Below are 22,050 nucleotides of genomic sequence, written 5' to 3' on the forward strand. Positions count from 1 at the left end.
AAAAAGGAAGAAAAGAAAATCTGATATATCTTTTACTACAATAAAGGGAAGGTGACAGATGGTGGAAATTAGCCTGAGTTTAGGAATGAAGGTAGTTCCTAACGTACCAACCAGTTGCCCCAAATGCTTACTTAAAATTAGTTGTTTGGAACTTTGGGATTATTTTTTCTTATGAAGAGTTATTTTTCAGGGTAACTACACAATCCATAACATAACTGAAATAATGTATATTTGCAAAGAAAAAATGGAAAATAATACTGCTAATAATAATGATACAGAAAAACAAAAGCTAACTAGACTCATTTACACCAGTAATTATTTTAAAAAGAACTCTATTCAGAATAGAGAATGAGGAGATATTGTAAGACTGTGAAAACCAAATTTAAGGTCTTCTGTTTTTCAATGGGGATATAGGGTTTCCAGATACATAAAATTGAGGTTGATGGCACTGGTTCTAAATAATGCTTAATTTCTCTTCAAAAATTTAATATTATTTTCCTGGATATATGAATATCACTAGTATCTTAACACTCGATATTCGGTCAATTTTGGAAACACAAAGATCATGAGGAAAAATGTTCAGGGCCAATTAGGCACCAAGTATAACATTGAAAATAAGGAAAGCGAAGAACCAACACACTAAAGAAAGAGGGCGCAAATCCCCTCAGGCAGAAGCAAGCAGCTGGAGAGAGAAAGTAGTTTTGACCCCCACACCATGCCCACTAGATGGTGCTACCAACCAGGACAGCTTGGCTGCTCCTACAGTTGGATGGGCCCAGGCGGAGGGGAAGGAAGATGGGCAGCGTGCATGCGAGTGCACGTGAAGAGTGGCTCTCCATCCCAGGGACTGCACCGCCTTGTGTTTCAGGAGCAAAGGAAGACAACTACCCACGCACAGGGATACTACCTGCTGCTTAGACTCCTCTCTCCTTTCTGTTCTGAAAGTTGTTTTACAATAACAAAGTGGCCTAAAATCTTTCAAAGATTTAAACAAAGAAGTTGAAATGAGAAGGGCAATGGAAAGGTAGGGTATTCTTTTCCATGTTTCTCCATGTGAGATTTCTGCCATTTATCAAATCTCTGAAAGTTACTAAATGTTCAGAAATACTGAAAACTAACGCAAAAAGTTTTAAAATCATAGTTGAATATCCTCCAAAAAAATGGGAAGCATTATAATACAACTGAATGATATGAAATATTTAAAAAGCCATGTTACTTGCACAGAGCAATCAAGGCAAAAGCAACTATATATTTAATGCTCCTTGCAGAGATATGCACTTAGTCTCCTGTACCTTATGTTAATCAAGGAGTAAGAAATAAAATAATGGGGCCTAAATCTACACTATCATTATGACATGAGACTATATAGCCAAATTCTGATACTGTACAAGAACTGAGTGATAGGCTTTGATTTAGCAAAAGAAAAATATTACTTAAAAAATGGCAATACCACAAAATCCTTTGAAAATATTTCTAAAATTATCAGATAGGTAGTGGACCAACTGTTCTAAAAGCAAAAACAATAGGTATACTTTTAACACGTTAAAGTAAGTAGAAAAAAGGAAAACGTCATTTAATATAATTCATTCACCTAATTAATCTATTTTAATCTATGCTGAGGACAAACTTCCTAATCACACAACTACTTTTCACTTGAACAACTAGTGACTCTGACAATGTCAGTAACTCTGCATATTCCAACTTAAAAAAAGACTAAATATATCAGTGATTAAGAAGTACACGTTCAAAGTTTGCATGGAGACCACACCCACAATAAACTGAAATCGAGACTTAAAACCCTGAAATACTTTAAAATGAACACAATTTGACTTTAAAAAAATTAAGCCTTATTATTAAGTTATCAAGTTATTAAGTTTCCATGTTAATTCTTACTCACCTGGTATTGAGTCATTAAAGCCAATGGATTATTATTCTGACTGTTATCAAATGTTAAGACATCAAAAACTCCAACACAATTTACTCGTAACCTTTAAAAACCAGCAAATTTAAAGAAAATAATTAGAATTAGATTTTTTTTTTACTATATACCAGTGGAAATTTAGCATTTCTTGTAATATTAGGAAGGATCTCAGAATATTATCTAGTCTAACCTCCTGCCTGAGCCCCATGTAACCTCTGTCAACCACCATTTTAGAGATGGGGATATTAAGACTTAGAGATATCGAAGTGATAAACCTAGAGTTGTATAAGAGTCAGTAACTGATAATGCCAGGACTATCAACTCACATCTTTTGACTACACAGCCAGTGCCCTTTTCCCATATCAAGCTGCTGCTTTATTAATTATTCACAAAAAGAGAACTAGTTGCTTCCTAACATTTGTTGAAGAAGTACTAGACACCATTCAACACATTTTACATATACTAACTCATTCAACTCTCTCCATAATCTTAAGAGACGTAAAAAACAGAGATTATAGCACCTGTCTCATAAAGTTGTTGAACACATGTTAAGTAGCTTGTTCAGGGTCATCTACATAGTCACTAACAGAACCAGGATATGAACCCAGGTAACCTGGTACTAGTCCTTGAGCTCTTAATGCTATGCTGGCCCAGGACTATTCTCAAAATTACAGCAACTCAAATAAAACTGCTGAGTCAAGGTCTGTATTACTTAACTCTCTATCAGTGGTTCTCAAACCAGGGGATCCAATCAGAAGCAACGGCATGACCCAGGAACTTGCTAGAAATGCACATTTTCAGGCCCCATTCCAAATTTATTGATTGAGAAATCTAGGGATGGAGCCCAAGCAATCTGCTTAATAAACCCTCCAGGGGATTCTGATTCCTGCTAAGATCTGAGACCACAGTTGTACCACACAAAAGTTATATTGACACTACTTCTATATCCCCCCCAACCCTAAACCAAAATCCCTCCCAAGCCCTTACAAGATTCTTAGTTAGTAACCAGGCATTTTATTAAGAATTCAACATTTTTTTAAAAAACTCACAAATGGACTCAAAGTCACAGCAGTTCTTCTGGATGGGACATATGAAAGGGCAGAATTAAAACAAATCATCAGGCTTTGTTTACTAAGCTGCCATAAGTTAGATGCTCAATAAAGAAGCTAAAACTCATAATGCTAGTACCTCGTTTTGCCAGTTACCAGAATCTTCGTTGGGTCCATAACTCGACAAGCCAAACCTGCCGTATGAATTGTTCGCAGTGCAGAACTCAACTGGACAATATACGCCCAAATGAGAGATTCTGGCAATAACCCAGCATGCTGTCTGGGCAATGGGCCATCAAGGTGACCTGCAAAGCAAATACATTTAAAAAATGACATCTTCCTTTGAGTAATCAACTAGAAGACTAAAACATTCAAACTAAAGTTAGCAAAGAAAAGTCATGAATTATTCATGATACAACTTGTCAATATATATATATTTATATATGTATAGCTAAATTTAGTCTATTAGTAAGCATTTGAGACAAACCTAAAATTTACTATTTATGAGATTATACCATAGTGTAAACAGAGCTCTCACTAAATTGCTCTTTTCTTTGACCATTATAATTACTGAATGAACAAAAATTGAAGTGAGAATGTATGCTTAATTGTGAACTAAATAAATGTCAATTCTGATTAAAGACAGGAACCGTAGAGATTGTTATTTTACTTAAAATGTGGATAATCCTAGACTATACTATTGTTCAGGCATGTGAGAACTATTCATACTGTGGCTTGAAGGAAATTAAAGTCTCTACCACCATTTATGTTGAATGTTTCTTATTCTGCTTATATTGCTCAGCCTCCTCTACATCAGTGATGTCACTTAGGTAAGACGATATCCAATTCACAAAAATGTAAAACTGAATATCCTTTATGTGTCTTGGTAAAACACAGAAATAATCTGGTCTACCATGAAAAGTAATCCTTTTGATTCTACTGACTTTTGTAAATGTTTCTTAATACTGTTTTCTGAGTCACTGTTAATTGTTCAATGAACAGAAAAGGACCCATATAAATTTAATTCAGATTTCAGGAAATATGACCTTTTAAAGTCCAAGTGTTTGTAATGTTATCAACAAACTTTTTGGGAATCAGGTATAAAAGCAACACAGTTAAATGATTAATTGTAGAGATGATAAATAGCATTTATGTAGTTATGGCTTGACATACAATTTCCAAGGAAAAGCAAATACAAAATTTAAAAACTGCTGTCCCTCAATTTAGAAAGAACTGAAGAAAATACAATCTGGAAACAGTGCTAGGGACTCAAAAAAATGGCTCTAGTGATAAATGCCACAACATCAAAGATGATTTATGAGGAGTTTAAGGTTTTTAACAGATGTGGTAATAAGGAAAGGGAGTATTTATAGCAAACCCAGTGCTTACTTACTGGGTGCCAGATTCTGTCTACTTACTTATCACTTTATACGGTATGGTATGATGATTATTCCCATTTTTGAAATTAGTCTATTTCTTGTAATATGAAATTTTTTAGTTTGTGCTGGTTAAAATATTAAGCAGTGTAAGAAAACAACATTAGACTTCTCATCTATATCTCTCCAGGTTTATACAAACATTGGCCTTTTTCTTCTTCTCTTTTTAATATTGACGTAGAGAAAACAGAATTGATTGCCTTGTATTAGAAGTTGTTATAAATTAAAGTATGTATGGTATGTTTAGGAAAGCTACTACCATTCAAATATTGCTTTCAAGTATTAGAAAAAGGACTGATTCCTGTGAAAATATATACAATGTATCAAATCATCAGTCACAGCAAAAATAATTATTTTTTTAAAACTAGAAAGGAGTGCTATTAATCAGTGGTTCTCAGCAGGGGTTGATTTTGCCCCAGAGAGTCTGTTTGGCAATGTCTGTAAATTTTTGGGGTCACACCTGGGGGAGGGGGTTACTATTGGCATACAGTGGGTAGAGACCAGGGAGGCCGCTAAACATCTTGCCATGTACAGGACAGTCCCCACAAAAATAATTATCCAGCCCCAAATGTCAGCAGTGCTGAAGTTGAGAAACCCAGCTATAAATTAAGCCAACAGTCATTTCACAGGTGCTATTACTAAAATAAACTTGAACAACTACAGCTATATTCATCTATAAGAAAAGTTATACCACATCCCCTTCAACAATATTATGTATGTGTCTACAGATGACATGGTAAAGGGGGAAAAAATGACCGCACTGTATGCCCAGATTTTAAAATGTGAAACAGCCATGTAACCACAGCTTTCTTCTTTCAACTGTCAGGAAGTAAAATGATAACAAAAGTGATGTATTTTTATCCATAATTAGAGTTCTTAAAGGAGTCACAACCACAAAGATACTATAATGTGGACTGAAATCTTTCTCCCCCCTTAATTTTTCAGTATGCATAGATTAAAAACCACAGTAAAGAATGCAATGTCTCTTTCCTGCCCACAAGAAAATGATACATACATTTTCCTTTCCCAAATACATAAATTGACGTCTCAAAAGGGATTTAGTTTTGCTCTGAAATGACTTATCCTTTAAAAAACATACATTAGAACATAATTAAGATATTATGGTTCTTTGCAGTACTTGAACTGTAAAAATTTTTTAAAGTAAATATTAGAAAGGAACAAAAAAAAAAGAAGATACTTCCCATTTAAGTAAAAGTTACCTGAAAATTTGTGAAAACTCATTCCTTAACTAACATGGAATCCTACCTTTAAACAAAAGCAACTGTTTAGGAAAATAATTTCATAAATGATACACGGTCACAATTAACTATGAGGGAGTCATTACATTCAGAAAATATAAAAATTAGGGGGAAAATACTTAAAATAAATGAAAGATGCAATATGACATAAAATGATACAACAAAAAGAAAAAATGCAGGAAGCCAAAAAGCAAAACAACAACAAAAACCAGGACTGAAAAGAAATATACCAAGAGATTCATAATGGTTGTGCTTTGAGTGGCTAAGCTAGAGGGATTATTTTTAAATTTACTGAATTTTCCAAACTACCTTTATTCAGAAAGTATTATATTTTTAAAAGAAAAATTTAAGAGGGAAAAAGCTTTATCATATTCTCCGTATTCACACAAGTCTTTCACACCCCATTTTCATTTCAGTCTTTACACATAATACAGTATTTTCTACCTTATTACAGACAGATTCCACTTCTTTAAGTTATTTCTTTTTAAAATGCAATAGTCTTTAAAGTGAATGACTACAGGGATACATTTTCATGTATTTTAAGATAGAAAACTATTCTTCCACAAAGCAAAAAGTATTTGTAAAAACATAGCTTTCTTGTATCTTTTTCTTACCCCACTTTCTCTTTGTGAAATAGGCATCAGCATTAGGGTCATTAAAGTGTCTGCTCATCATTGTTTCTCCTCCAGCATGAAAATCATATGCAAACACAAGAGCTTAAAATAAAACACAAATATTCATTATTGCAATCTGGCTTCTACTAATAAAGGCCATAAGCAGAAAGACAACTACAAATTACTCACAAGGCTCTGCAAATGCTTTAGTGGTGAACACTTCACGCAACGTTACAATATTTGAGTGCTGAATTTTTTTCCACATATCAACCAACACCATGCACTTTGTGTTAACAAGACGGAAACCTGAAAAAAAAATTTTTCTACTAAATGACATCTCCCCCTTATTCCATCATAAACCTGAAAAGCCATGTCATCTACCAATTACAGGATGTAAGTGAAATAATAAATTTATTTATTATTCTTTAAACACATATTATTAAGTAAACAAACATATTCAGGAATGTTTGAATAATCTTAGCTTCAATAATACCTTTCTAAAAGAGGGTATTTCTTCCTTACCATGTATCCTCCGAAGGCAATATGGCAGATCATCTTTGCTATTTACAGCTTTGTAGCAAGATGTGATATATCCAAAATTACTTGATTTCTGTATCCGGTTGGGTGGTGGCAGTGGTTCTAGAGGGAACAGGCTATGGTAGCTGTCCACTTCTGTAGGGACTGCTAGAGTAATTCACAGGAAGACGACTTTAACTTGCAGACACATTCATAAAGCTCTCAGAGTAATAAATAAGAAATCAAATCTACTATAAACCAATAGTATCAAAACATACTTTTGTATTCTAGGACAGTGTCAATATTCATAAAAATTCTATCAAACAAATTGGTTTCACTATCAATGAAAATAGTCATTACAAAACAACCAAAGAACTAGATTTCACACACACACACACACACACACACATTTATCTTTTAGAGTGCAACTTTTTTCTCAGCTATTAAGAACAATTTGGTATCACTTAGAGATCCGAAACATTTCTGATTCTATGATGGTGAATAAAAATCACAATATATTGTTTCTGTAAACATTTTATTTTGAACAAAATATACTTAGACAATGGTATTAAGCATATGAATTGTTTTTAAAACATAATGAAATTCAAAACAAATAACAATATTGGAGACTGTGTGTATGTAGTTAAGTCTGTGTGTCTATGTAATGTGTTATGTATGGCTAACTGTATCAAAACTCTCAAACCATTCAGTGGAACAGCAGTTTTAATCCGAAATACAAAAGAAAAAAAAAAACTAAAGTAACTTTACCACCATGCCTGCCATGTTGCTCAAAGAAAAAGAAAATATGTTTAAGGATACATAATGCACTGGGATTTGCTCACAATACTCTGTTAGGCATTAAAAACTGTTTATCTTGAATCCCAATGTGTTGTTTCTTATAAAATCTAGAAAGCTGTATACTAAAATGTATTCTGTTGTTGGTTTTCCTACTGAGTACCGGCAATTTATTTTGCCCTCTTTATTGCTCCCTACTTCCTAAAACAAATACGTATTAGTTTTACAATTCAAAAAGACAAGAAGTTTTATAATGCTTCAAATACAATCAATTACATTTTCCAATTGGACAGCTTCCATTTTTGTTAAATGTCCTGAAAGACATAGGAATGCTCATATTTCAAGTGAAAAGCAGGCAAGTGAACATGCAGAATATGCACAAAACCCATCTAGAAAGGAATACAGTAAAGCTTTAACAATGGTACCTCTGAGTTTTAAGATTTTTATTCTCTTTACGCTATTCTATATTTGCCAAACATTTTACAATAAACATGTTTAACACTATTTTCAAAACATGGCAATAAATCTTTCTTCATTAAAAAAAAAACAGAAAACTCATAAACAAAAAAGCTGATGATTTTGACCTTAACTGTTAAGAAATACAGATGACAGTCTATTAGGAAAACTAATTCAAAATGACTTCTGTCTTTGCCAAATACTTAACACATTCATTATTCTTAGTTCTTGAAAGGATTCTATGAGATAGGATTCTCTACTTCATCAATAAGGAAAATAAGGATTATATATCCAGAGGGAGCTGGGATGCAAACCCAGTACTTTGATTCTGTACTCCTGGGCTCTTAATCCGCAGATGGTATTTTTGCTAAACAGATACTGACTCAATGTAGGACTACTGAAATAAAGATCATAAAGGTGAAGTACATGCACAAGTGAATATAGTTGTAACTTTTGCCCATTTACCATTTGAAAGATCAGTGTAATTTCTACAAAGAAACAAATGATGAATAAATTTTGTTTCCAGTTATTTCAGAGCAATAAACAAGGGAAGTTAATTTCAAATTAGTAAAAATATAGTACTACTATATATCAGTGAACCCATATTAATGAAGTAAGGGTTTTTATCAAAAGACTTAGAGAAAAATAAAGGATAGAAATTTATATAAAACACAGTAAAAAGCAAAATAGCTATTTAAAAAGTACAATTCTCCACAGCACTGGTTCTTAGATGTTAGCACCCTTCAGAATGACTAAGAGTCTTGTTAAAACAGTTTGCTGTGTCCAGAGGTTTTGACTCAGTAGGTCTCGAGTAAGGTCCAAGAATCTGCAATTCTAACAAGTTCCCAGGTGATGATGAAAAGATGCTGCTGCGTCAAGGGATCACTTTGGGAACCACTACACATGGAAATACAGAGAAGGGAGCCACTCCCGAGGATACTGGGAAAGATCTTACAGAAGATGTGTCATGTTTACTACAAAATGAAGGATGAGACTGCTTTCAATGAGCTAAAGCAAGAGGAAAGAGTACTTTTTGGTGACAGAGTAAACAGAACAAAAACAAACCAGGCTTGGATGTGTACACTGTGTTCAGGAACAGAGAAATCTCATGTGGCAGGAGAACAGGGCATAGGGGAGAAAAGGCTAAAAGATGAAAAGGGTTGGCATTAGATCACAGGGAAATTTAAATGCTGTAACAAGGACTGGAAATTTACCATGCCAAGCAATGCTACTCATAGGACCATTGTGACAAAAAGACTGAGTGAGACACAATCAGCTAAAGTGTTATGCTTTTAAATCCTTTATCCCTGTTTCTACTTTCAAGAAAGTCACACTGAATTCTACACATTGCAGGAAAAAAATAGTGCTTCAATGGAAAACTGCATTAGCAAAACGATATCCCCCAGTGTCTGATTCTGATTCTGTGGAAGGTATTTTACTCCTCTGTAAATTGCTAAAAACAGTTAGCACTGCAAAATAATTATTGTCTGCAGATATGTATATCCTGCTCTGTCTGGTGGGGGGTCAAATGACTTCCCTCCGCCCCTGTGAAAAATCCAGTTTGCACATTCATTTCAATATTCCTGATCTATACTATGTCTTGTTACATGTGATTAGCCCCCTTATGACTTAAATAAAATCTTTAATGTGGGCTCATGTTTGCATCTGTGCATCATGATTTTACCTTTTTTCAGAAAGCCATCCTTTAGCACGCTTTCCAACACTATACTACCCTGAAATAATCATATGTAGCCTATTAACTTAAAAACAAAATGTTTCCACTAATAGGAAGATTCATTGCTGTTCTACTCTTCATTTCCATGTGTATTTCCAGTTCAACTTGACAAATGCACAAAACTAAATATCAATAAAAGGAATAGGGGTGTCTCAATCATTGCTGGGCATCAAAAGATTGAAGTAAAGAAAATAAACTTGGAAGATTATAGACAGAGCTGCATTATTCCGTTTAGCCCCAGTTTTTGGTCTGGAACCCAGTTCCACCAAATAATATAAAAAATAATGATTAAAAAAAAGAAAATATTAGTTTATTTCCTCTCTCCAATCCTATTTCCCATCAAAGAACATGAAGAAAAATAGGCTGATCTAAGACACAGAATGTTTGAGATTCACTATGGTAAATCTACAGCAATTTCTCAACCTCAGCAATAACTGACATATTAGACCAGATAATCCTTTGTCATTGGGGGGCTGCCTTGGGTCTGTAGGGTGTTTCCAGCTTCCACCCAGTAGCACCCCACTACCAGCTGTGACCCCGAGAAATGTTCCAGACATTGCCAAATGACCCATGAGGGGTAAAATCTTTCATGATTCAGAACCACTGATCCACAGGAAATAAATTATTTCAGAGTTGAGAAGCACTAACTTGATAGAAGGATAAAGTATGGGATGGAAAGGGAAAGTAAAAAGTCAGAAATAACAAAGATTAATAAGAGTAAACATGAAACAAAGGTTAATAGTAAAAATGAGACATGAAAAAGATAGAACAAGGAAAGAAAAAAACATTTATTAAGCCTCATTTGAACACAGAATTAACCATTAACTAAAGACTGTGACACTCAAATCACTGGTTCATGTCTATGCATGGTCTGCTTTTACTCAATTATTCTTTATAATAAAGCATCTGCAAACTCCATATGCAAAATAAACATCAGCTCCTGACTCTGATATACAACTAAATATATGTTTCTCTATACATTTAGAGAAACCTCTGCCTTCCTTTTTTCTTTCTTCCCTTTTTATATATAGTTTTAATTATATATAAGATGTACACACATTTACAAAAATGCAAACATATATATTTAACTTTATAGAACTTTTACATGCTTTATGTAGTCTCTTGCAACACTTTTCTCTCAATATTACATTAGTAAGATTTTCTCTTTTTCTGCATGCCGCTGAACTTCATGTAAACTGCTGCATGATATTCTATTGTCTGACACTATTACAGTTAATTCATCTACTGTCCTTCAGATGGGCATCTGGGTTGATTAAGGTTTCAGCCATTGTGAGCAGTGATGTTAGGGATGCTTTAAACACTTTCCTGTTGAAGAAGTTAACTTGTATCTGGAAGCAGAACTGCTGGATCGTAGGGTATGTAGATATTCAACTTGAGGAGTTTTCCAAAGTGATAAAAGGTTTACCAAATTATACTACCAAAAGTAATGCACTGGGGAACCTGTAGATCCATATCTTAACACTTTATATATGGTCAGGCTTTAAAATAGTATCTCCTCCCACCCCACGGCAGCTAAAATAGTATCTTTATTTGCATTTCCTTATCACCAGTGATGTTCTGATTTCTTCATGTGTTTATTGGTCATATGAATTTCCTCTTTCTTGAAATACCTATTCTATCATTTGGCCATTTTTCTATTGAGTTCTTTAGACTCTTACTGATTTGTTTTTATTATTCTTTGTCAACTGTGTTAATATCTTCTTTTAAGTTTTTTCTTTACTATAGGTATCCTTGGATTGTGTTCAACTTTAATTTAGTCAAACTTACCAGTATTTTCTTTAAGAGTCAACAGTCTGTCTCCTGTATAGAAAAATCTTTCGCTACTAAAATGTTAAATTATTCACTTATATTTTATGATAAAAATTTCAAAGTTTTGTTTTAGACATTTAAGTTCTTAAACTATTTTGAGCTTTTTGATGTGGTTTCAGATAATGATCCTATCTTATGTTTTACTATAAAAAAAAACAATTTTTGAAGTGTCTCTACTCCCTACTGATATGCAACCTCCACCACAGAATATGTCTGGTCTCTCCATGATCCACTCCATTAATCAACGGGTCTAACACAGTAACATTACGTGGTTTTAGTTGGTTTTAGTTACTACAAATTCAAACCAAGTGTCCCAGTAGACCCCAGTAAACCCAGAGTCCTCATCAGAATCTTCAAGGTATCTTGGGGTAGTCTCGGACCTTTACTCGTTAATACATTTTATCATATATTATGAAAACATTATTATGCTACTATAACAAAATAAGGACCAAACCTTATTAGAAGCCTGTCAGCCCTATCCTTAAACTTCCATGGAAGGGAAAGGGGCTGGAGATTGAGTTAATCACCAATAGCCAAAGAGTTAATTACCATGTCTATACAACATCCATAAAAATTCCTAAATAGCAGATTCAGACAATTTACAAATTGGTGAACACACTGACGTGCTAGGAGAGTGGCACATCTAGAGAGGGCATGGAAGTTCCCCACCCAACCTTCCCTTGGAAACCTCGCCCTATACACCTCTTCCATTTGGCTGTTCATGACTGTATCCTTTATATAAACAAGTAACACTACATAAAGTACTTTTCTGAGTTGTGAGTCATTCTAGAAAAGTACCAAACCTTAGGGGAGAGAGTTATAGAAATCCCAAATTTATAGTTGGCCAGACGTAAGAGTGGATAGCCTAACTACCCCATTTCAGCTGGCATGTGAAGTGGGAATAATCTTGAGGGACTGACTCCTTAATAATTAAAACTGTTTAAGACACAAATTAGGTGTCAGAAGTATTGTGAGGAAAAACAGGTCATATGTTTTGACTGGAATTATAAGGAATCAGTAGATGAGTTTAGAAAAACTGACATCTTAGTCATGTCTTCCTATTCATGAATACAGTACTTCAATCTATTTATTTATTTTATTTAATAACTCTTAATAAATATACCCCACTGAGATCTTACACATCTTTTGCTAATTCATTCCTAGGTAAGGATATTTAGAAACCATTGTCAATATCATCATCTCTTTTAATTGTATCTTGAAGTTATTGGCTACTGGTCTATAAAAACACAAGTGACATGTATTAATCAGCTATTTCCTGAACTCTATCATAGTTTCAAATGATGTCTAACCTACAGTCATGATTTATACATGACTTGAGTCATAGACTGGGAAGGCAAACATAAACCTTTTTTTTTTCTTTTACCCTAACTAAAGCATTTTAATTAGCAACGTGTCTAGAACACCATAGTCTCAAAAAATACTAATAATTACCTTCCCCCTCTGCTTAAGTACCTATACTTCATCACGTTTCAGAAGACAGTACTATTCCAGTGCACAGTGAAGTAAATGAATTCTAAGGTAATTTTTCTGATGAACTAAAATATTGTCATACATAGACTTAATTGAAATAAACTAGATGATCAGTGACTTCTTGGAACTCTTAAGCAGATTTCAAATGAATATATTCATAAAATAGTAATTAGCTGGTTTAAGGCATTAAGCATGTAGGACTAAAATAAGGATTGTAATATCCTTTAAAAGGAAGGATGAATCAACTCGCATTTTACCTGGCATATCTGCTTGATCAATTTGAGCCATTGTTATTAAATGTCTGTTAATCAGCTCCTAAGAAAAGAAAACAAGTATATTTACGTCTAAACACAGCTTCTAAAATCTGGATTTTCTATTAAAACTAAATAACGTAAGTTATTTAAATATATTAATCTATTTTTGGGTTTTGGTATGTCTACTTTTTAATGTTGCTATCATGAAATAACATTTCTAGTAATGGTAAAATTTCGACATTCCAGTCCAAGACAGACATGCCCATAATTAAGGCTGGGTTTAAGAAGCTGTGCTATAACCCAAAGCAAGTAACTAACTCTGTGGCTGAAAACTCAAGGCCTACCCTAAGCTTGTCAAAAATTCACTCTACGAACATAATACTGATACAACTTACTTCTGTGAAAAAGAAAGTATTTCTGAGAATCTGAATAAAAAAATGAAACCCCTACACATCAAATAATACCTACCTGTTAACCAAAAAACTAAACTACATTTTTCATAAAGCCTACTTTAAAGAAAACATTGAGCTCTCTTAAAATAATGTTTATTTCTGGGTCAAATTACTTATTCCCAACCTACAGATATTAGCATAATGTCTGAAAGAAACCACTTTAGTTAATTTACTTATGTATTTCAAAGAGACTTTTTAATGCATAGGATATGAAATGCAGAAAGGTGGCCAATTAAATGGCTCTCCTACGTCTTATGTCCTAACACACAATGACTTACAATTTTCTTCAGAACAGATTTCCTTAAATCATATATCAATTAGAACTCATAAATTCTGTTTTAGTACGGCATTCAGGCATACTTCAGAGATACTGCAGGTTTGGTTCCAGACCACGGCAATAAAGTATTGTATTGCAATAAAGTGTCGAATGAATTTTTTGGTTTCCCAGCGCATATAAAAATTACATTTACACTACGCTGCAGTCTACTGAGTGTGCAACAGCATTATGTCTAAAAAACCAATACACATACCTTAATTAAAAAAATACTTAGACAAAAAATGCTACCCATTATCTGAGCATTCAATGAGTTGTAATCATTAACCAAAGGTCACCACAACAAATACATTAATAATGAAAAAGTTTGAAATATTGTGGGATTTCCCAAAATGTGACAGACACACAAAGCGAGCAAATGCTGTTGGAAAACTGGCGCTGAAAGACTTGCTTGACACGGGGTTGCACAAACCTTCAATTTGTAAAAAACACAGTGTCTGCAAAGCACAAGAAAACAAAGCGCAATAAAACGGGCAAGGTACACCTGCATTTGGTTAAGTAATATGATTGGAAAAGAGCTCTCTGTTCTTTCTCCAGTTCTTTGCTAAAGCATAACAGATATTAAGTACATTTCTACTATGGATTCTGAAAGCATACCTGTCGGAGTTCATCGGCCATGAAGAAGGAAGGTGCATTTGCTTTTGGTTGCATATAAGCAACATGAGGTGCAGTTGGAGGGTAAATATGGTAATTTGGAAATACCTAAAAAGGCAGGGAGGAGGAAATGTAAAGACCAATTTTTCGCAATTGACTAAGCTTTATCATTGTTTTGATAAAGATTGAATCTTAAAATGACAGCGATAAATTGATACTATTTTTAATCTTTAAATGATAGTTAAACACCTCAGAGAATAGCTGTTATTAATATACTTTCTGAATGAATGCATTTTAAAAACATCCTTATATTGTAATAATCAGTTTTTTTAATCTAATGAGAAAGAAACATTTCTTCAGATACAGTAAAAGTTAAGCTCCAGTGAGAGGCAAAAATAGCTCTTTGGAAGAGAGAACACAGTTTTCAAGTATTTCTTAAAGCAACTGGGAGAGAGGAAGAAAGCAGATATTAAAGGTGTCTGGGTACAGTCAAGTAATGAAATAACAGTGCCCTGGCATCCCAAAGAACTGCCCTCTTAAAGGGCTTTTTGTGGCCAACCTAAAGTGTTGGATACTTGTTAAACACTTCCAACTGCATAGTAAAGAGGACCAACTTACTCTGGGTCAGCAGCTTAAGTCAACAGAAGGGTGCTTACCTTCTAAGCAAACTACAGCAAAGTTACTAAATCTGCTTCCAGCTGCTTGTCTTTCATTATTTTAATTGGATTCTTCCCACTACCCTGCTTGCTTCTCTTTTTCCTCTGTCTCTCCTTCCCTTCACTGGTCTGTGATATAAAATCAAACTACATTCTAAAATATCTTTTCTTTTGTTTTATTTCACTTTAAAAGTTAAAACATTTTTTTTTTTGCTTTAAAAAATGACTAGCTGATTTCTGTTGCCCTCAAATGACTGTTCTGCTCCCAACCAGGAAGTGGCTTTGCCCCACTGGCAAGGTGTCTCTGACCTCTATCTGTAGAGAGGACAATACTCCTCTTCCTTGCCCTGGGCTCCTCACATCAGATACACAGTTTGGCTTCACTACCTCAAGTTTACCATGAGCATATTTCTTAAGAGTGGTTTCAAGGGTAAAAACATTATAAAAAGGTGCCATATATATATATATAATCTCTACAAAAACAGCTTGAGACAGTTTTGTGACAAAAGAACCTCTTTATAGATTATTTTATTTCTACAAGTATGATAAAATTTAATAAAACATAAATAATTATAAAATAAACCCCCAAAAGGTAAAACATTGATGGAATTCTTACTTGAAAGAACCAAGGAAAGTCTCTACTGTACCTCAATTATTTGACCTTCTGTTCGGCAAGCTGTTCTGTGATAATTTTTGAAAGATCTCTGACCAAAAACAAAACAAAACAGAAACTATTAGCTATTTTATTATTTTTCAAAAACATTTTACATGACTTATAAGTACTTCTATAAATGTTTTCACACTTATTTCTCATAATCCCCACTTATAACTGGTGAAACGGTCTCAGAGGTACTAAGATTCAAGAGTCACAAAACACGGCAGGACTGGGACTCTTAAAACTAAGAAACAAGAGAAATCTGTTGTCTGTTACTCAAATTGTCTTTTAGTAAAATATTCATTTTATTCAGTATAAATCAGTGCAACTTGAAAAATCAAAATCTGCTTACTAAATTACACACATACTTTGTATCTAAGCCTATCATCTACGATTATGTCACATGTCTACAGCTTAGATCAGCTTTCATATTTTAATGGAATTTGGTTTTGTAATTCATGAACTCTTCATCTACTACTTATTTTTCTATAGTTAAAAAAATACCTTTAACAAGGACAAAATAATGAAGCTAGAAATGCAGAATTTATGGAACATGACTTCCCTCTCCCCCCTACCCGCTCTCTCCTCTCTTGACACTCCTTTGATGGCTCTTCCCTCGTCCAGAATCCTCCCTCCTCCTTACGAGTGACCCATACTGGAGGCCTCTTCCCACTGTCCACAGATCTAGACACTAAATCACTGCTTCACCTGAGGCAAGCGTTACATCAGTTTGCTTTCAGGAAGTACAGTAAGAAATCATCTACTTTCTCTAACTTCTTTTTAGAGGTAAATCTATACCTATAAACAAACGTCAGCAAATACCAACTCCAGCTAGCACAAGCACGAGGGAAACCCATGAACAAAATATGCCATGAAGTACTAAACTGGAGCTTGAATTTCTGATTAAAACCAGATTTGTCCCAAGCTAGAGTTGTTATTAATGCAGAAAAAGATTACTTTGAAGATAAGAGAATTATCATCTAAATTAGGAAATTAAATACTCATTTTTTCAAATCACAGTAAAAATACGCAAGAGAGCGTAAACCTCCTCAATCTCATTAACAAGAAGGAACTGTTCTAAGAGGATTATCTTTTCTCCTCTAATGCGGACCTACCATTCCAGTCAGAGGTGCTGGGGTTGTGTCTGTATAGAAGTAAGTTGTCCCACCAACGGTTTCCTTTTGGATCACCTGACCGGAAGACGGAGTCTGGGAAACAGGATTATTAACAGGTGCAGACGCACTAGAAGGCACCAGGTAATTTGCTGGGTTTGGAGTGTGACTTCTTCTTCTGGGAGCAGGAGAAGTGTGCGGAGTGATCTTGGGAGAATGAAGAGGGGAAGATCCGGCCGACAGTGACATGCCTGAGGAAGATGGAAAAACATTTCTTAGAAAGTAAAAATTGGTTTTAGAGAAAAAAAAATCTGGAAAATAAAATGCAAACATTCATTTGGAAGAAACATCATCTTTAGCAAACTCTTTAAAGCAAGGCTAAGAGGTAATTTTATCTTGTTTTGTTTTAGAGAAAGCTCTGATTAAAGTAAATGAAAAGTTTCTTTTTTCAAATATATCCATTTCTAAATAAATTAACAAATTTTTTACAATAATTGTCTCCTCCATATCAAGGTTTACATGAGAAAATTCAACAGTAAGAATTGCCAATAAGTTAATTTAATGGAAAAATGAAAAACTGGGGCTCTTTAAAATTCTGCCTTTTATAAAAGCTTTTCCTTTATAAAAAGCGTAAAATTCCTTTTTTGTTAAGAATCACTTAAAACTATGGCTATTAACAATATAAATATCACATTCCCCTGAAGTGTAGTATTAAAAATTAGTATTACTTAATGAAACTTATTAGATTTTTTTTGGACCAAATACAATTAAGAGAATAGCTTGAAACGGGAAAAAAAAATAGGTCCAGTCTTAGTTGAACTATATGGCAACTTAAACACTGTAATTTTAAAATTAAGTAGTACATACTGTTTTGATGCCTTATGTATTTAAATAGGCATACACTAAAACTGAAAATTTCTGCAGATGCATATTTTGAAAATTAGGCCAACTGATCCCACTATGTTGTAGTTTTACCTAAATACAACCATTAAAGAAACCATTACATGCAGAGCATCCTCTCATCTGCTGTGACGAAAGGGCCAGGACAATTGTCTTTGCCCCTCAGGAGATTCCAAGCTGGTTGAGAAAACAAGCCCGGGTCACACGTAAAAGACATAAGATGACTTACAAAGACACTCAAATATAAATTAGTACACTGCAAACTACATGCATAAATGCAGATGGATGCAAATTAACAGGGAGTTAGTCAAAGACTTAATGGAAGTGATCAGTTCTGAGCAGAGATTGAAAAGGGTTTTCTGAAAAAGATTCAGGACCTGCTTTCTGGCTGTTAGGGGAATGACAGAAAACCTTAGCTTTTAAAGTAATATGCCCTCTCACAGTTCAAGAAAAAAGCTACCAAACTGCCTCTGGGTCATAGAAGTAGATTAACAGGGCTATAAATTTCAATTTCTAAGAACTCAAAAAACACTAGCATTGTTTCTTGAAAAGACTTAAGTGATCAAAGATAACACTTATCTTTGTGTACCTCTCTGAACTTTCTAAAGAGTTTAGACATACTAATTCACCTCGTTTTCCAAGCAACGAAGTGCATAGGTAGGTGAGGTTAAGTCAAGTTACAAGCACCTCAATGTACATCAGAATTTAGACATACGGAGGTTTTGTTATTTGACCAAGGACATATGTGCAAAGTCAACAAACAGCAAAGCCAGGACTCAGACCCAAGTCTCCAAACTCCCAACTTAACATTCCTACTGCTGTAACAAATGTCTACTGCACTGACATTAAAATAAGCCAAGAATTCTCAAGTATGTCTTAAATTTAAGAGAAACTTTAAAAAGCTAAAACCCGTTTTAAAAAAACACGAGATAAAAGCCTACTTTTTTTTTTAAACCGTTCCGGAGTTCCTGGTGTTTTTCAAACTCTACATTATATATTTAATTGCAGGTTAATCCATACAGCAAAAATAGGCAGGATTATTAAACTATTTTCAAAGGATAAATACTCCCCATTTATCTAATATGAAATGTATTTAGATAGCTTCCCTACAGCTAGCCTCCAAGTCTTTCTAGGATAAAACTGGCTATTTCACCAAAGATGAGTATATTTGTTTACCGCCTTTAAATTAAGTAACAACAACAAGTATATTTACCAATTCTTAAACACTTTCCATGTGTCAGGTACTAATAAAAATACTTCACATCCATCAGTCAACGTCATCCTCACAACAACCCTGTGAGGTAGGTATACAACATGACCTCAGAGAGAAGAAAAACTCAGTTTAAAACACTTACTGTAAGGGCAAATACAGGTCACTAAACAAAAGAATCACGATACAAAATCAGGCATATTTGATTCCAAAGCCTGTGCTTCAACAATATGCCGAGAAACAGTTGCTCAGTCCCTACATCCTGGAGGAGAACAGGAAGGGGATCCCTAATACTCAGCAGCATTAGTGTGACGGAAGCTGGGGGTGGGGGTGTCAGGGAGGTGCAGCAGAGGGTGAAGAGAAAAATTCTGAAACCAAAGAGGTATGTGAGGCAATAGGGAAAATACCTTTTTAAGGCTGAATACTGGGAAAAGATTACAAAAACCAATCTGAGGTCAGTTAAGAAATTCATGTACAGTAAAATGTACAAGTTGTCGGTAACAAGTTTTCTCTTAAGTTTTAATTTTGTAACTAGTCTAATACAAAGTTGCAGCACTAAAATTTCATATATCTGAGCTGAAGCTGACTGTGGAGTTACTTAAGTACATTCAAAATAAAACATGCACAAAGCAGTTAAGTATCACCATCCATAAGGGTAACAGGATATTTAAAATGCATAGGAAGCTAGAAATTAAATTATCCCCCTAAGTTACTGAGACATCAAATCTAGTCACAAAAGAACCACAGCTTTGTACCACCGAATATTTTACAAAGATGGTAAAGAGCTGAGTAAATATGCACATATCTGCTTGGAGAGAGGTATTTTGTACTTAATATTATGCAGACAATAACCACAGCTCACTTACTAACTGCCCACGTACAACACTAAATTATAAATAGCATGTAGGAGTAGAACATACTACAGAAGTGAGTAGTCAAAAATAAGGCGAATTAAAATGAACAGATTCAATTTCATCTCTCTCCTCTCTCACATGTAAATATTCCTTTTTCAGTTCTATCCTTCCATATACAAGGTGGGGATGGGGGGTGGGGGAGGGCACTAGTGTTTTTTACAACACCCAGTGCTACTAATTGGTACTCCACTTGAGCAAACGTAGTAACACAGCGAGGACACCATAAGACACAATCGATAAGAATGAAAATTTGAATTTTACAAAACCTTTAAGTAATTTTTTTGCATTTCTTTTTTGTATTACATTTTATAATTTACTCTTACAATGAGATTTTGGTGAAATATTATACAGTAACTGCATTGTGATTTCTTATTGGGTGACTATTCAAACAGATGTTTAAGTTACGTATGATAAAGCAATTACTTGAGAACATTTGCCAAAAAATTCTTCTTAAAAGTATTCTAATTCAAATGAAAGTGAGGAATAACAAAGAAATGCTAGCTGGAGGAATTAACCAGAGCAATTAACAAAATAAACGAATGAGATATAAAAAATTTCAAGGCTAATTTATGGAGGCAAAAGTGTCAGTATTTTTGGATGACAGGACTCTGTAACCTGAAAAACCCAAGAAAACCAGCAAAAGAGACTCTTTTAAATAATGACAATACATTGAAGTAAAAGCTTACATTAATTACCTACCAAATGACCTTCCTAAATGAAAAATAACCAGTTAGGGGAATAGTATTTCTGGGAAATGAGAGACAGTGCTAACTTCCACTAATGTTCCGAATTCACAGAACTACAAGATTAAAACACAACATCCAAATTTTAAAATATAGCTGAGCTGTAAGGAAAACAACAAAAAACTATAAGCAAGGACCTAAGGCAAAATCTGTAATTAACAAGTTATACTGTGAAAAACTGGAAACTCACAACCTAAGCCAGATGCAGTTTCTACAAGATAAGGCTTTAATGCCTCCATGGGCTATGAAAAACGGTCTGTAGCCCAGAAAGAGGAGAATGGAACTCAAATCCCAGTGTAAACCATAGAGTCTGGAAAAGCTACACCATCAGTGAGTGTAGGATGAGAAAATTTCTACCCAACAGCCCACATTGTTGTGTAAAAGACCTGCTTGTTTGTGGAAGAGATGGAGGGAAGGAAAAGGCTGGGTAGCATGGTGTCAAGAGAAACAAAAAGCCCACGACTGTACCATGCATAGGAATAGCAGAGAAAATTCCTTCCAGGAGACTCCATGTTGCAGAAATCCCAGTGAAAAACTAACATGAAACTTGAACTGCACTGGATACTGGATGAAGCAAACACCAACTATTCTGATGAAGGCACCTACAACCCAGAACACACAGACATCTCCACAGAAAAATAATCCCACTTAAAAGAACTCTCAAAATGAGAATCACTGTGTACAATATACTTAAGAATTAGCACCCCAAGAACAATGAATCCCAGATAACAGAAACCTGTGAGAGAGGTAAAATAACAACTACTACTATTAAGGACATGAAAGAAGTGACAAAACATCACAAAAAAATAGGAGATTTGTTCTGCTTAAACAGAACTAGACTCTTTAAGAGTAAAAAATATAATCATTAACAGATGAGTTAAATAAACAGCAAAGTAGACACAATCAAAGAGAGAAAAGGCAAACCAGAGAGGAATCTAAGAAAATTACCTAGAAATATAATTCAGAAAATATGAAGGAGTGGTTAAGAGACAAGAAAAGTAGAATGAGATGGCAAATTTCCAGGAGAAAAAAAGAAATAATATTAGAGAAGCAATATTCAAAGAAGAGAGCTGTAACTTTCAAGAACTAATTTACCATACCAAGTTCTCATTCAAGAAGTCCCA

At 34.3% G+C, this 22,050-nt stretch overlaps 1 protein-coding gene across 3 annotated transcripts in view; it reads right to left on the reverse strand.

The window, feature by feature from the left end:
* PAN3 (poly(A) specific ribonuclease subunit PAN3) overlaps positions 1-22,050 on the reverse strand; it is a 139,659-nt gene that overhangs the window by 27,801 nt on the left and 89,808 nt on the right. For all 3 annotated transcript variants that reach the window (XM_057490030.1, XM_036917346.2, XM_036917348.2), the window contains 9 exons: positions 17,163-17,410; positions 16,040-16,096; positions 14,740-14,844; positions 13,360-13,417; positions 6,802-6,963; positions 6,469-6,585; positions 6,280-6,381; positions 3,110-3,275; positions 1,898-1,988 (listed from right to left, as the gene is read on the reverse strand). In XM_057490030.1, the coding sequence (XP_057346013.1) occupies positions 1,898-1,988; positions 3,110-3,275; positions 6,280-6,381; positions 6,469-6,585; positions 6,802-6,963; positions 13,360-13,417; positions 14,740-14,844; positions 16,040-16,096; positions 17,163-17,410 (1,106 nt within the window). The remainder of the gene's footprint in view (positions 1-1,897; positions 1,989-3,109; positions 3,276-6,279; positions 6,382-6,468; positions 6,586-6,801; positions 6,964-13,359; positions 13,418-14,739; positions 14,845-16,039; positions 16,097-17,162; positions 17,411-22,050) is intronic.

Source organism: Manis pentadactyla, chromosome 2 (assembly GCF_030020395.1).
Source record: "Manis pentadactyla isolate mManPen7 chromosome 2, mManPen7.hap1, whole genome shotgun sequence".
Classification (NCBI taxonomy): Eukaryota; Metazoa; Chordata; class Mammalia; order Pholidota; family Manidae; genus Manis; species Manis pentadactyla.